The sequence below is a fragment of the Erigeron canadensis genome, chromosome 1 (assembly GCF_010389155.1).
Source record: "Erigeron canadensis isolate Cc75 chromosome 1, C_canadensis_v1, whole genome shotgun sequence".
In the NCBI taxonomy this organism is placed as follows: domain Eukaryota; kingdom Viridiplantae; phylum Streptophyta; class Magnoliopsida; order Asterales; family Asteraceae; genus Erigeron; species Erigeron canadensis.
The window spans coordinates 49,777,990-49,793,877 of record NC_057761.1 but is presented as its reverse complement, the minus strand read 5'-3'; the positions used below and the strand labels follow the sequence as shown (position 1 = coordinate 49,793,877).

At 33.3% G+C, this 15,888-nt stretch overlaps 3 protein-coding genes across 4 annotated transcripts; 2 read left to right on the top strand and 1 right to left on the bottom strand.

The window, feature by feature from the left end:
- Positions 1-3,399: 3,399 nt before the first annotated feature.
- Positions 3,400-9,129, bottom strand: LOC122582594 (stress-response A/B barrel domain-containing protein UP3). 2 transcript variants are annotated; one of them, XR_006321205.1, is made up of 12 exons: positions 9,027-9,129; positions 8,851-8,916; positions 6,151-6,208; positions 5,890-6,017; positions 5,610-5,749; positions 5,421-5,489; positions 5,190-5,328; positions 5,007-5,069; positions 4,870-4,913; positions 4,659-4,764; positions 3,937-3,996; positions 3,400-3,594 (listed from the first exon to the last, which is right to left on the bottom strand). XR_006321205.1 is itself a non-coding variant. In XM_043755014.1 (11 exons), the coding sequence occupies exons 1-10, from the start codon at positions 9,118-9,120 to the stop codon at positions 4,678-4,680; spliced, it is 888 nt and encodes a 295-aa protein (XP_043610949.1). In that variant the 5' UTR covers positions 9,121-9,129; the 3' UTR covers positions 3,400-3,594; positions 4,659-4,677. The 2 variants fall into 2 exon arrangements, 1 of the variants encoding a protein (XP_043610949.1); XM_043755014.1 differs by lacking the exon at positions 3,937-3,996.
- Positions 9,130-10,398: 1,269 nt separating this feature from the next.
- On the top strand, positions 10,399-11,855 carry LOC122594183. Its single transcript, XM_043766656.1, has 2 exons — positions 10,399-10,416; positions 11,172-11,855. The coding sequence occupies exons 1-2, from the start codon at positions 10,399-10,401 to the stop codon at positions 11,853-11,855; spliced, it is 702 nt and encodes a 233-aa protein (XP_043622591.1).
- Positions 11,856-13,319: 1,464 nt separating this feature from the next.
- Positions 13,320-14,284, top strand: LOC122594175 (jacalin-related lectin 2-like). Its single transcript, XM_043766645.1, has 2 exons — positions 13,320-13,517; positions 13,864-14,284. Exons 1-2 carry the CDS (start codon positions 13,320-13,322, stop codon positions 14,236-14,238), a joined length of 573 nt encoding a protein of 190 aa, XP_043622580.1. The 3' UTR covers positions 14,239-14,284.
- Positions 14,285-15,888: the final 1,604 nt, after the last annotated feature.

Genomic DNA, 15,888 nt, shown 5'->3' with positions numbered 1-15,888 from the left:
TGTTAATATATTTATTTTTTTGTTTTTACATTTTTGTCAAAAAAAAATGGAAGCTCTAAGCCTCTAACCATTAAGTCAAACATTATTATTACCTCTTTTTTGAAAAGTCAACCATAACAATGCAATATAGTCATCATATACACCATCCACCTCATCCTACCCGTTTACAATCTGAGATCCACCTAAACAAAAATCAATATTTAAGCAATGGACATTCTTGTCTTTTCAAAACCAAAAGAATAAACCTCACACTCACACTTGCATCAAAACCATATATATTCTTCACACACCTCTCTATATTCTCATTTAGCCCGTTCGTCTCTTTACAAACATAATTAGTCTCATTTTTGTTTTTTCGCTATTCTGATCACCATTTCCATATCTTCATTCATGGGAATAAACTGCACCGGAATATCGATTCTGCCACTCATGATATTGTTGTTTGTCGTCGGCCCGGTTTCTTGTTCCCGCAACATCAACATACTTACCGTTGAAAAGAATAGTATAAACTTCCAACCAAAACACCATTACAAACATCCATGGCCAACTCCAGTAACAGCAGAACCTCCAAAAGAATCCATGGATAGTGAAGTTGACCCGATTACTGGCGTTTCAAAACGGGCAGTTCCAGGCGGGCCAAACCCACTTCACAATTGATTTTGTCGCTTCAGCCATATACATTTTTGATGTTTTTTTTATACATTGTATTATAGTTTTGTTGCTACTTCTGTATTACTATCACACACATGTATAGTACTTCCTAGTACCTACTAGTATTTGGATATATACGAATTATTTGTTACATTAAATTTGGTTTTCGTGTACAGATTTTTCATATCATGAGTTGGCAATTACGAGTACATTACATTATCTCTCTGTTAGCCTTTGACTTTTGCTACAGTTAATCAGAATTCAATATATCACATGATTTGCATCTTTTAATGCTACTAACACTAATAACCCACAAATTATGGTTGTATTCTATACGCAGGCGATACAAACTACTTAATAACTGAATCTATTTGGGTTATTTTAACTCTCAAATGGGTCAAGTATGCATGCAGGCTCCTACATTGTTTTATATCGACGATTTAGGTCATGATTCATAATCGTATCTATGCGGTGATCATTAGATTATCTTTAGAAACACGATGTACACAAAAGCATTTTTACCCAAACATTGTTTTAAACATGGTACCCAATCAACCTGCTGGCCCGTCCACCTTTCCACCTCTATGTAAAACTGTGAAATCATAGTCGGTATATTTGACCAACAAAGTCAAAGAACCAAAAAGGCAAACTTTGACTTTTACGGTCAATGAAGCTTCCAAAAAAAATATTGAATAAAAATTCTTTCGACAAAATTTCTTAAGAGGTTCTCCATTTGGTAGTACATTTCACATATGTAACATGAACTTCTTGAAGCTGTATGTAATATATTTGACTTTTAAAGATGAATTACTAGTTTCTTCAAAGAGTTACACTTGCACTTTTCAGCCAATAGGACGTACGTCAAAGAATACACAAAACTTATACAATCTCAACATCAAAAGTTCTAAGTTTGGTAAGCATTTAGAAATAGGTGATATTCCTGAAGTTGTAAGCAGTTTGTTTACTTATAGAACTCGAAACACGTTTCTTTTTCTTGAAACCGATTGAATCGTTTTATACTTTTATATATATAAGTCCGGCTTACCTACATAACACTTCGTCCATACAACCACAAGATATTATATACTCGTATCAAATATGAAACAATAATTGACATATCAGTATGAACTTAAACTATACAAAAAGATCAGATAAGACATGGGAGGCATATAGTGCCAAAATACGACTATTAGTATACACTAAATGTCAAACGTGATGACTTAGCAAACACTAAGTATGTCCAACCTTGAATGATTATAGTACAAGACCTCAGTGCAAAGTCAACAAATCCTGCTATTTAATTGAGCTTAATCAAAATATTTAATATGTTAGACTTTTGGTTGGAAAACAATCAGCCAATAAGACTATTTTAACACATATTTAAGTGTTCATATGTGCATTATTTGTATCTTAAATGTGGGGACAAAACTTTCTAATACAAAGGAATCCAAGATACAAGCAACACAGAAGAAAACAAGACAATTGATGAGGACTTGTAGCATCATGTTTGTTAAGAGACATGACATTTAACAAACAAATTACTATACATTATGCAGTTTCTCTGTTTTCATATAGTAAAGATATACTAGCCTCCAAGAAATTGAACTGGAGAGCAAGAGAGTTGCATGTATTGGTCATAGTTATATTCCAAAACTGGAAGCTTTCGTGTACGCAAAGACCAAGATAATCGGTGTATGAGCATAAATCATTCAAGTATAGCGGATTTAGTTCTAATTCATAATCGGCTAGAGTTGTACTTAACAGCACAATGAGACAAGCAACGGCATCAGCATGGTTACCCATCAATCCCAAAGGGTTTAGCGCCTGACTCTTAGTCTGTTAGATAAAAACTGTTTCGACGTGTTTTAAGTAAAATGTTTGTTTATTTCTCAGATGTTAAAGGTGTACTTAAACTCTTGAGTGACTGATATTGGAATCTTTTTGTTATCCTATTTGTAATGATGATAACATAAAAAGAAATCATTTTCAGGTGACGTTGAGCATGTGGTATGCCGGCTTCACCTCACGGCCTCATCTGAGGTGGCACCCACGGCCCCATAATGAACACCACACCAGGGTAGCTAGGCCCCGCTGATTTCGAAATGTGCAGGCCCACTCTGCCTCCACACTGTAACTTTACTCCTTTTCTGCTCTCTCTCTCTCGAGCTCATCAAACCTTGCAAGGAGCATACAGCTCAAGGAAATGAGGGGGATAGCGCATGTTCTAGCAAAAAGGTTTAGAACGGTAGAGAATCCTTGTTTGCATGACCTAACTGACCCTTCCATAAGGACTACCTCCAGGCAAGGTTCAACTATCTTTAGGTACCACCTTGTGGAGTGAGAACAGATTTGAACACACAACCATTTCTAACAAAGTCTTCCACAATGGCACCACAAAACATGCTTTAAGAAAGAAAAACGATCAAGTGTCACAAATTTCATGGAACAATATCAACAAATATAAAAATCAATTATCTCAAATTTTCCACTACACCTTCAAATCTGACATGATTTATATGAGTTTAAAAAGAAAGGATTAGCATTATGTTAAACTTTATGGACAATACAACTACCACGTCTACCAGCAAAAAGATATTGCTACTTGTGTAAAACCATTCACGAACATTAAAGGGGTAAAACCAACTATGTCAAACTTTGATGGCACCAAATCACTTGAAAACAAATCATTAACAAACAGAATTGTTAAATGAGAAGGCATGATAGTTTGGGAACATCAAATCAGTCATATGGTCCAAAACTTTGATGTCTTATCAGTGGATAAACTATTGATTAGACTGTTACAGACTGAAGCATCAAATCACTTGCATATAGAATATAAAACACTCACGACACTGACATCAATATTAGTTGAATACTATTACAGAAACATATAAAAAGTTTCTACAGATTGATTTTCACTTTCCACTCTCAACATAGGCAACCCTGCAAGACAAAAGGAATTTAAAGATAAATTTTCATCCAGATCAATAGAGGCTAGAACAACATGGAAAACTGTTCAGTTGAGAGATTCACTACAGAACCACTTTGCACTTTTGCAGGACACAGGGTTAAACGGTTTGAACCATCATGTGTGCAATTTTAAACCTGGCTTTCTAATATTGACCCAAATCATCTTTATTACCAGGTAGAAATTTACTCTGTCGGGCCAAGGTTTTTTTACATTGACTATAATAAGATTTCTGTGTGACAAAGTAGTGATTGAACCCCTTTATGTAGGAGTAGAAAATTAAAACATAGTTGGCAAAGATAAACAAATTAAATCACCTTTAGTCCTTTCCATAAAAAGCAAAACATCCACAAACAAGAATGGCTTTTTAAGTAACCCTGATGTAAGTGCACAAAAAATTATAAAAATCAAATACATGCAAACATAAATTAAATAAGAAGTGCCAAGAATACAAACATTTCCAAGACAAAACCTCCAAATTCTATGTCAAACTCATATACAATGAACTAAAATAGATATGGACAAGCCACTATAAGTTAGCTTCAGTATTGTGACAAGATCATACTCGAACAATATAATTTTACAATTAGTGAGTAAATTCAGTGATACTGTAACCAATATTTCAATTACCATTGTACAATTCAAGAATAGTAACTCACATTGCCACTCAGTTCATGACAAGAGAACAAGTGGAAGAAAATCTTGAGTAAAACAATTAATTGTTTCAGATGTTAGAAATATTGATAAAAATTGGACATAATATGTAATAAATATGATTAAGTGCTAAATGTGCAAATGTATCGGCAACCATTTTTTTTTGAGTATGTAATTGTAATAAGAAAGTGTAAGGGTGAAAGGTGTTTATCTATAACAGCTTTAACATCGGCTTCAAACTGTAAAGTAATATGCTTGACATTCAAGGCCAAACTATGCTAGCATATGAAGAACTGTTTGGAGTACATTTGAATATCAAAAGACCAAAGTCAACTTCTTTGGGAAGTGACTGGAGCAAGATAGTTGAAAGGAGTAGGAGACAAACCTAAAATCAGTGAAGCTTGTTACATTAACTCATTTCCAACTGGATCTACAGAAAAGCTAATGGACAGTTTCTTCAAAGTAATCGGCTGAAACTTAAACCTCCATATCTGCTCATATTAAAACATACACAATGTTCACTGTCTCATGCTCTAAAAGTATTACATTAGAATATATCCTATATATCATAAAATAGATTGGACTTCAAAGATTACAGCTTTGTATTCTGAACTGCCCATGAATATTTCAAAAGCATCCGCTGTGAAAGACCAAGAACCAGCAGTCAATTATAAAGAGATAGAAGGTTAATAGTTTGATACTTTACAGATCCATATGAAAAAGAAAAACTAACATGATCGAAATCGTATCACTACAGCATGTGTGTACTCTTTGCTGCCAGGATTAAAGTTTGATCCTATAAGCCAAATCGAACATAATAAAACAAGTCAGTAATGCATGATAATATGCATTCATCAATATAAGTTTCATAACTAATATATTTTAGATATAAAAAAGATAATTATATTGGCAGTACCTTTTGTAGTTTGGACAACTAATGAAGGAAATTCCAATAGCAACTTTGTGAAAGAACTTAGTGCATCATTTACCACTTCCTCCGATGAATTCTCTTTAAATGAAAGAAGAATTATGAATTCCACACCAAAATTAAACTCCTGCCACAAAAAGAAAATTAATCTCTATGCGTGTTTTTTTTTAGCTATACGTAGTAGCTAAAGGCCCTATGATATGTGAAATCGACTTTAACCTCTCCTTTCCGAAAAATGGGAAGTATATCGTCTTCTACTTCAGATTCAAAATCAAAATAAGTGAGTTCCTGAGGATATAATATAAAGCATTACAAGTTAAGCATAACACAAAGGATAATCAACAAAACGGGAAAAGAAAAGATAAAAAATAAGACACTGAGAGTATTGGTGTTTACATGTCAGCGTACATGACAGTAAGGTGTTACATGATCCTTCAAGACTCCCAAGTAGAATGGGTTTTCATAGAACTTTGCAAGATCTTCCCTTTTCTGAAAACGCATGAAGACAGCATGTGTATAGCTTTCGAGATTCTGATACAAGATACGTCCTACATGAAAAGGTAAGGTTGTCACATGAACACTTGAAAATATATTTTGGGGGGTGACCACATATAGTTATATATCTCGTTCGAAACCCAGTTTATAGATGCAAATAAATCATTGATTAGTATCAGTGATCAGTGATCACCTAATGAGATGGCAAGAATGCCACGCATTTGATATTGACAGGTATATAGAAAATCCAGCATGTCCTTTTCATCCTCATCGGATAAATCATCCTTTGCTTTAAGCAAACATATGTGTTCTACAACTTTTCTGCAACATAAAGAATTTTATCATACTTAGACTACCAACATGTTAGCTTTATGTCATTTTTGTTGCTTCTTGATAGTTCCTATTTAATAAAAAGCATAGAAAAAGCCCATGAAATTCAATGAGAAACGGAAACCTTGTTGTCTCTGCACTTGTGCTCGAGTTCTGTCCCTCTGAAGACGAGTTTATGGCACCTAAGAAAGTGCAAATTTCAACATTTAATAGCATTAAACTTATATATGGATTTTCAAAATGCTTGTCACATATATTAATCAAGTACCCCAGATTAAGAAAACTAATACTCGTATATGTTTGTTATAATATTATGCATCCCTCACTCACTCTCTCAAACACACTCACATAGAGAAGTTACATTTCAACTTTTTAATCAAATTGGTAAATTTTCTGATAAATAAAAACGTACAAATTCAGCTAGGGTCCATCTGATGACAATGCCATATTTTTAAAATTATCCAAACAGTATAACCAATAACAAATTAAACAATCTTCAGGAGGACCAACAGGCTTCTAGCGTAGTGGCGGGAGTGGCAATTGGGTCAGTTTCTGGTTGCCCAAACCTGACATAGTTGATCAGCAGGTTGGGATTCTCAACCCTAACCGAAAACGGGTCAAAAAGGTTTCTTGGTCAATTTCGGATCAGAAGAGTTTTAAGTCAACCTTTTTAAGAAGGTGTTTGGCCTAACATTAGCTTTAGCTTAGTATCTTATACTATATCATAACACAATGCAAATGGCTAACCACCTATAAAATAAAGTTAATGGATTCATGGGTCGAGATTATACAACCCTAACCTATTAATCTTTGTGTCGGGTCATTGGCAGCCCATTAGACCAAGGGTTTAACCAAAATGTGTGTATATTTCATTATCTATATCTATACTATATTATAAAGCAAGTCCACTTTTCAACTTTCAACATTTAATTTCAACGATGTACACATGATAATATCCTTACATTATATAAATCTCACTTCAAAATTTGTTAGTTATTGCCTATGTGGCATGCTTAAAAATGCAAGAAAGCCCAAAAATCATTACAATATTGCTCCTTGGAAGGTCTACGGATTAGTTATTTTTATAAGAAGTTCAAATTTTCGAAAACGGATTATTTATGCTTTCAAGAAGTTCAAATTTTCGAAAATTTGAATATGTAACCGTTCGTGTATTGCTTGTGGCGGTTACTTCCTTGCATGTCTATGTCTATATAAGGCCACTTCCATTCAGTTTTAAGGCATTTCAAAACGTAAACACATAACAGATCAATTTTAGCATGGCTTCACTAAACTATGTTTCAATTAGAAATTTGCGTCCAAATAATAAGCATGTACGATAACGGTTAGAATTTGCGGCTATGGAAGCAACCTCTATATGGAGATGTTAATAACATAGGTAGTATTGAGATGATCCGGATGGACGAACATGTAAGTATTCATTGTTTGTGAATTTTTCTTTTTTGATTAGATTACTTTTTAATATAACTTTCTTTCGAATTTATAACTAGCTTTTTAACATTCTAATGTATAAACATTTTCATTTTGACAGTTTGATAAAATGGTATTCAATGGAATGTGTGAACTGTTCTCAAGAAGTTAAGTTGACCGATCTCTACATGGATGCAGTCGACATTATTGATGCTTTAAGGGACAACAAAATGTGGATTTGTTGTTCATGTAACAAGGATGGAGTTCTCATCAACCCTAGGTATATATTTATATTTCATATTAAAACTCTATAATCATTAAGTTGTGTGGTAAAATTATATCTCTGTTTTTTGGTAGGTTTAATGTGCAAGTTAGGATTGTAGATGCCACTGTTACTATTGGAGTTAAAATGAATGATCAACAAATTTCAAATCTTATACAAAGAACAGCCTATCAAATTTGTGATGAAAATTATGAGGTATATTTGGTTTATTTTAGTGCTAAATAAGACTTTTCTATGCATTTTAAGTCATTAATTTTTTTTAAAATGGTCATTAGTTGTAATAGGAGTACATTTACTTCGCTACATGCATGCTTGAACTGGTGTTAAAGAAATTATTTAAGGTTATAGCGCATCCACGTGGGTCTATATATCAAAGTGGGGGAAAATTCATAATACCTATCACATCCAGTTAACCAACATAATCCTTCTTATATGCGCCTACTACGGGCAATCCATTTTATAATTTCTCTCCGGCGTGCAACGTACGCGTTTTAAGCCCTCGTGTATCATTAATAAATCCCAAGGTATATCTAGCATTTTTCTTCTTTAAATTAATCAACTCATAAGAATATTTTTATTATGTCCAACTTAGTTATATTGATACAATCTTAAAATAAAGTTTAAAAAAAATTATTTAGGGTTGTCCGTGCGGGGTCTAAGCACTAGTATATATATATACCATATTATAAAGCAAATCCACTTTTCAACTTTCAACATTTAATTTCAACAATGTACACATGATAATGCATAACGTACCATACATCAATGCCTATAACTTTCTCTCTCCTCAATAAATCATTTTATTCCTCTAATTTTTTCAAAATCTTTTATCTCAAAAACCGTACATCGATAAATTATAAAAATTATATGGGTGTTCTTAAAATTTCATGCTCTTTCATTAGAGATGTTATTTGATATACTTTCGACGAATTTTTAAATCCGAGGGCGGAGTCCGTACGGCTAAGGCATTTGTCTATGACATGCTATGACATATCACCTTCTATGACCTATCACTCTCACCATCTTACCGCCGCAACGCGTGGGTACTTGCTATCGTTATAAATAAATGGGGAACAATATTGAGGAAAATAAAATGTAATTCAAGAAAATAACCTCCAAGATTCAAGCCCAAAGGAAACTGATGGAAATGGGTATGCCGGAAACTAACTCGGGTCCCACCTGCAATATATTCACCAAATTATGAATTAAACACAATAATAATAATAATAATAATCAAAGTTAACTAAAAAAATTATTTAGAAAAATATAAAAGAGGAATGTGACATTACGGAAAATGGATTTGTTGGGAGGGGAACGTTTGGTGAGATAACGAGGAGTAGAACAGCTTAAAGTGTGTGTCTGAAAATAATGCTGCACCTGCATATTGTATTGTATGTAAATCAGTATATGTATGTATGTGTACTATGAATGTGTTGTGTGTGTGTTTTTGATAAAATTGTTTGCATTTGAGAAAGGGAAGAAAAAAATTACTCCTATTTGTACAAGAAAATTGATAATAAAATTGAGTGGACTACGAAATTGGCGCTTAATTATCAACTCCGGCCCAATCCACTACCATTATGGTAGTACCATACTACTCCCATATATCCATCCTCGAATCTCAAAAAAAAAATTAAAAAATAAATAAATCCAAACATCAAATAATGATGTTTTTTTTTAAAATAAATGCATTGGTAATTCGTCGTTTTATAACTGTTATATCAAAAGGACTTCACTAAAGCTAGATCCGAACTAATGTTAACCTATTCTTACAAAGGAAGGTGACCAGAGTAAAAAAAATGATAATTAACAAACACCAAATTCAAACATAAATTCAAACATAGTATAATCAAATAAAAAGAAAAAAGTTATTTTAACAAAGAGATGAATAAAATGTGTCTCTGTATTATTTTTTAAAAAATTGTCTATAAAACTTCTTAACACAAATCAACTTGAGAATAATAAATAAAAAAATAAAAAAATGTAGCTTTTATATATTGCATTAAAAATGTTCTAGATGTACATCTGCGCGATATAAAGACGATAATGGTAACAACAAATTAATAAAACAATATAATTATATATGCCAAATAATCCTAAAATACCTCACCGTCTCATATTGTCAAAAATCTTTTTATTATACTAAAGCACGGTTGCTCTAATAACTTATCGACCAATCACAGTTCCTTAATGTTGACTTTTGTTTTCAATTTTGACTTTAATTTACACTTTTTTTTGTTTTCCATCACAAATTTACACTTTTTATCCAATAATTTGAATATAATAAATAAATAATAATAGCTTATATATATCCAATAAAATAATACTCGTAGCTAATATCTATCCAATAAAATAATAGCTAATATATATCGTTCTATCATATATATATATATAGTTATATAAAAATAAATTAAATTTATTGTAAATATATTAAGATTTTAGTAGTGGTTGTATTTGAATTAAACACTCAGTATCTACTTATATCTTTAGTTTTTACTTTATAAGCTTTTACGAGTTACATACTTACATGTATTAATATCTAATATTAATAATGTCGTAAGTCTTGTGTCCAGTGTTAGACACGGGTTAAAAATCTAGTTAAATTATTAAACCTAATCTTTTACAAGAAGATGCACGACCTCTGCCACCCCATCAATAGTGATGGCAGTTGCTACTTGGGTAGGTGTGGAGCTCGAATTCCATGGCGGAGTTTTCTTAGAGTAAGGGGGGAGGGAGCCGGAGCGAGTTGAAGGGGAGAGATGACGGCGAGCTCGAGAGATGGAGCGAACTTCGTATGCCAGTGAGGGGAGATGGGAGAGAGAAGGGACCAGCGAGTAAGTAGCTCGCGGGGAGTTGGAGAAGACAGGGACCAAAGGTGAAACATTTCAAACGGTCATATGACCGTTAAAAGGACAGTCGGTGCAACTTTAGACGCTCCAGGGACCATTTGTGACAAGTCTGAGAAACTTTTTTTTTTTTAATTTCTATAGAAAGGGCCGAATGTATACTACCAAAAAACACAACCAAACACCATTTTTACTCTATATTTCTCATTTTAAACACAAATATTAATATATTTTCATCATATGGATCCATTATCTTCATCATCTTCATCATCATCGTCGTCCGAAGCAACTTATTCGGCTTCGGAATTTTCAATTCCTTTGCCGTTTCCAAATTTATCCACGGGTAGTAGCCTACCTTTTTTGCAAAGTGTTCTTGACGCGGTTGAAGACGACACGGCAAGCTCAACCGAAACCCGCGCCTACATCAAGCGATTTCGGGAACGAGCTCACGAAACGCTTATGCGTGACTACTTTGTTGAAAACCCAAAGTTTGGCCCGGTTTGGTTTCGTGAAAGATTTCGAATAAGTCAAAGGTTGTTTTTGAAGATTGTTACTGACATTGAGTAACGGTTCGTTTACTTTCAACAGCGTATAGATCGGTCGGGGAGAAAGAGTTTAGCTGCCATACAAAAATGCACATCCGCGGTGGAACAGCTTGGAACGGGCAACCCTCCAGATAACTTTGATGACTACTTGTGCATGGCAGCAAGAACTTCTCGCGAAAGCCTTGATCATTTTTGCAGCGTAGTCATCGAGTTATATCGTGACGAGTACTTACGTAGGCCGACTAGTCATGATGTTGCCCGGTTGTACGAAGCGCATGAGCGGAGACACAAGATTCTGGGAATGCTAGGAAGTCTTGATTGTACGCGTTTTGTTTGGAGAAATTGTCCCAAAGCGCTGAAGGGACAATACAAGAGAGGTGATCATCCATACCCAATAGTTACGCTTGAAGCCGTTGCTTCACAAGACTTGTCGATTTGGCATGCTTTTTTTGGTCCTCCAGGGTCGCTCAACGATATCAATGTCTTGATGCAATCGACTTTGTATATGAGGGAGCGAAATTCGACGGCTCCTGACTCTTCTTTTACCGTAAACGACCGTCGTTATAAACGGGGATACTATCTTACCGATGGAAGCTATCCTAGGTGGGCGACTCATGTCAAGGCAATGCCATATCCGACTGAAAAAAATGACAAGAAGTTCAAGAAAGTTCAAGAATCGGCAAGAAAGGATGTGGAGCGAGCGTTTGGTGTTTTGAAAGGAAAATGAGGGATTTTGAGTCGGCCAATGCGAACGATGACGGTCGACAAGATTACTAACATTGTGCACGCATGTATTATATTGCACAACATGATTATAAAGGATGATGGAAGGGCAATATCACTGGTTCGTATTGTGGATAAGGGAGTTCAAGTGGTTTATAACCACGATGTAGTTGATGAGATAGAAGATGAAGAAGTTCATCATCGTCTTCGATATGATCTTACAGAGCACGTTGGGAGACAAAATTTATCCCATCTCGACGACCCGGCGGCTCAACCAACACCGATTGCCGATTTATTTATTTAGTTTTTTATATTTCGTAATAAAATGTATGTGTTTTTATTTTATTTTATGTTTTGTATCTTTAAATTTTTAATATCTAAATGAAATGTATGTGTTTTGTTTATATATTTGGTTAGTTTATAATTAAAATGGTTAGTTATTTATAAAGTTAAGGATAAATTATTAAAATGTGAAGAAAAGGTTGGGAATTTCGGATGCCACTAAAAAAAGGTTGAAAAAAGGGTGAATGGTTGAAATAAGGTGGAGTAATTTGATTGGATGGTTGAAGGGAGATGAGAGAGTTGAACTCTCCACTCACTCCACCCTAATTATTAATATAATGCTAACAGCTACTAACATTTACCCATTAAAAAAAACATATAAAAATAGTGATGGCAGTTAGTAACATATTTAGATCATGATTTTCAATCTAAATAAAATTATTATTATTTTTAACATAATTATACAAATAGTAATTATATTAGATAAATGAGGTTTGCTAAATACAGCCCTTAGGGCTGTGTTTAAGGTGCATAAATTATTTGTACATTTACCATGAAAATCAAGGGCGAGCTTTTAATATGGAAGGTACAAGTTTTTTTATCCACGTTAAATACAGTCCTTAGGGCTGTATTTAGCATTTCCCTAGATAAATATTATTACATATTTTTAAAATTTAACCTTCGTTTTAATTAATAAACTATAACATGTAGTTTCAAGAATTCTTCAATCTTATTTTAGTATATTGGTAGATTTCTATTTCTATGTATATTTTTTGAAAAGTATATTTAAAAACTTAACGATACAAGGAAACAATAAAAACTTAACCATATAAGGAAACAATTTCAACTAATCTAATCTATATCTATATAAGGAATAATAATGTAATCCAAATTCTAATGATAAACTTTGGTTTTACTAAAAGATCGAAAACCCTTTGACAAAGTTTTGAGCAAGTCGAAAGGGGTATTTAAACTTCAAGCAATTCTCTTCGATCTGTTTCTTTTCATAAAATAAAAGGTCAACGAGACACAGGCTTTTTACAATTATTACATATAGACATATAGTATATATTGATGATTGATGGATATTGTAATTTGTTAAGTTGTTGATATATAGGCATATATTTTACGTGTTTTTTCATCAATCATCATCATCATCATCATCAACGAATTAGGGAGATCGATAATGTTGAAGTTGGGTCCAAAAAATAAATCTGAGCTAGGAACCGCGTGGGATGAATATGGGAATAGTAATGTCGTCCAAATCTTAATTTCACATCAAGGAAACACCATCAAATCCCTTCAATTTGTGTATGCTGCTGATAACGGATGCCTGCGATATTCACAAACTTACGGACAACCTGATGGCTTGAATTTTAATATCGTAAGTCTTCCCCCCTAGCTAGCTATATCGAATTAATTACTTGCATAGCACGATCGAGTACTATTTTTTGTTCGTTTTATCAAGTATCAAACTTAACTTAGCATATATAAAAAAGTAATTACTAATACGTATACATATAGTTGTAATGTCTTGGGGATGAGAATATAAGCTTGGTACAAGTGTAGAACACTCTCATATTGTTTTTTTAATCTATAAAATTTATGAGGTCCAAACATTTAGTCATTAATCAAAAAATATTAAAAAATTTGTATGTAAGGGGTTAAGCTTAAGTGTCACAAATTATGTGGCCGGGTTGCTAATTTTTGGAATTACGTACGTTTTACAGGTCACATTTAAACATCCATCTGAATATTTAACTTCGGTAAGTGGTACATACACTTTGCAAAGAAAAACGGAAAACAATAAAATCAAGACGACAGCGGGGTTGACTTCACTTACGTTTGGTACAAATAAAGCCAAGTATGGACCCTTTGGTGGTGGTGGTGGTACCACATCTACTACTACTTGCAATTGTACATTCAACTATGATTTTGGACATAGATCTTGTTTCTTAGGATTTCACGGAGCCCTAAACAAACAATCACAAGTGTCTGCAATCGGAGTTTATGTCAAACCGACCGGATCACTTGATGAACTAAAGGATGACGAAGCTGTACGAGTGTCTTCAACCAAAAAAAAAGTCCCAAATTACTTTATATGATTGATGGCAGGGGATGTTGCCATGCATATATAGATTTCATTCTTATTCGTCTTATAGGCGCTATTAAATTTTCTCATGAATGCAATATACGAGTATATAGAATAGCTAGTATTGTTGACAGCAACTCAAATAATGAATTGTTGCAAATTGAATCCAACACAATGGGTTGAAAAATACCCAATGCCAAAAGACTTGAAATTCTTGGAGAATGCATCATATGAAACCACTTGTTAAAAGCTTTTTTCTCTTTAAATATATATATAGGTGAGAGATATTTTGAGACCACCTTTTATTTTAGGACCAATTAGGACCATTGATTTTTGTACACCATCATCATCTACTATGATATACAAGACTTTTTTGTAAAAACACTAAGACTTTCCGGCGACGGGCCCAGCAGAAAATCATGTGTAAGTTAACTTTTTCTCCCCAACCAGATTTGACTGTTTTTAGGCTTTGACCGTCGTTGACCGATTCTTGATGCCGATCCAGCTGAATCGAATCGTCAAGGTGCCGATCCCGATTCAGAATCCGGGAAATCGGCTATCCCAACCGATTTTTAAAACCTTGCTTCTACCTATACAATCCAATCTAATTCAAATTTCTACTTCCATCCACAACCCAACCTAAACCAACTTTTCATTATATTTAATGATTTATTATTTTATAATATTAAAACTTCTTATTATAAAATAAATAAATAAATGGTTATGATAATCATCTCAAAAAAATTTTAAAAAAATTCAAATTTAGTAAAATAAAAATATTCCACACTCATTAAACACAAATAATTAAGAAGATAAAGAAAGCTACAGTTTTTCGTAGGTAGAACCATTAAAGTAATATGCTTATTTTGTTTAAAAAATCTAAATCAAGTAGTTTTATATAAAAATAAATCCAATTTTTCAAATAACTCTTTTTAAATAAAATTTATATCAAAATGTTCGTAACAGAAAAATAAAGAATACCATGTTTTTATATTTTTATAAAAAGTTATAAAGAGATAGATATTAAAGAAAAACTAAAAAATTCATAACTAATTATATATAATAAAATATAATAAAAGTTTTTATCAATAACAATTACAATCTCAAATTGTTTCTTGGTTCAAATAGTTGGAGTTTAAAAGGAATATTTTGATTTTATTATTTCTTTATTCCACAATCTAATAATGATGGTCTTATTTTTTTTGAAAGGCAGTAACGGATAAATGGCTAACCCTCCACGTGGATGTGCCCACGTCGGTTCATCTCTTGGCAATGCCCTAAAGGGTTTGTTCCTCATGTGTTAGATGAGTATGCCATTGCTAACGCCCCCTCATCACATTTTCATGTGGCATGATTCGAACCTGAAACCCCCCAAGAAGAAACCAATTTGTGGAAAACCCCCTGACCACTGGGCTAACACCCCAATGGCATGATGGTCTTATAACTAGCATAATAATAATGATTAATAACAAACGCACACATGATGATTGAGGTCGCACAACCGCGACCGAACCTTACTAGTTATTGTTATCAGGCACAACAATAAAAACAAAACATCAGCTCTTTAATTGATGATTCACTTAATTGTTAATTAACGAAAAACCAAATAGCAAGTTGGTTTAGAACCTTAGATATTTTGCATATGGAATTCTTTCATGAATAC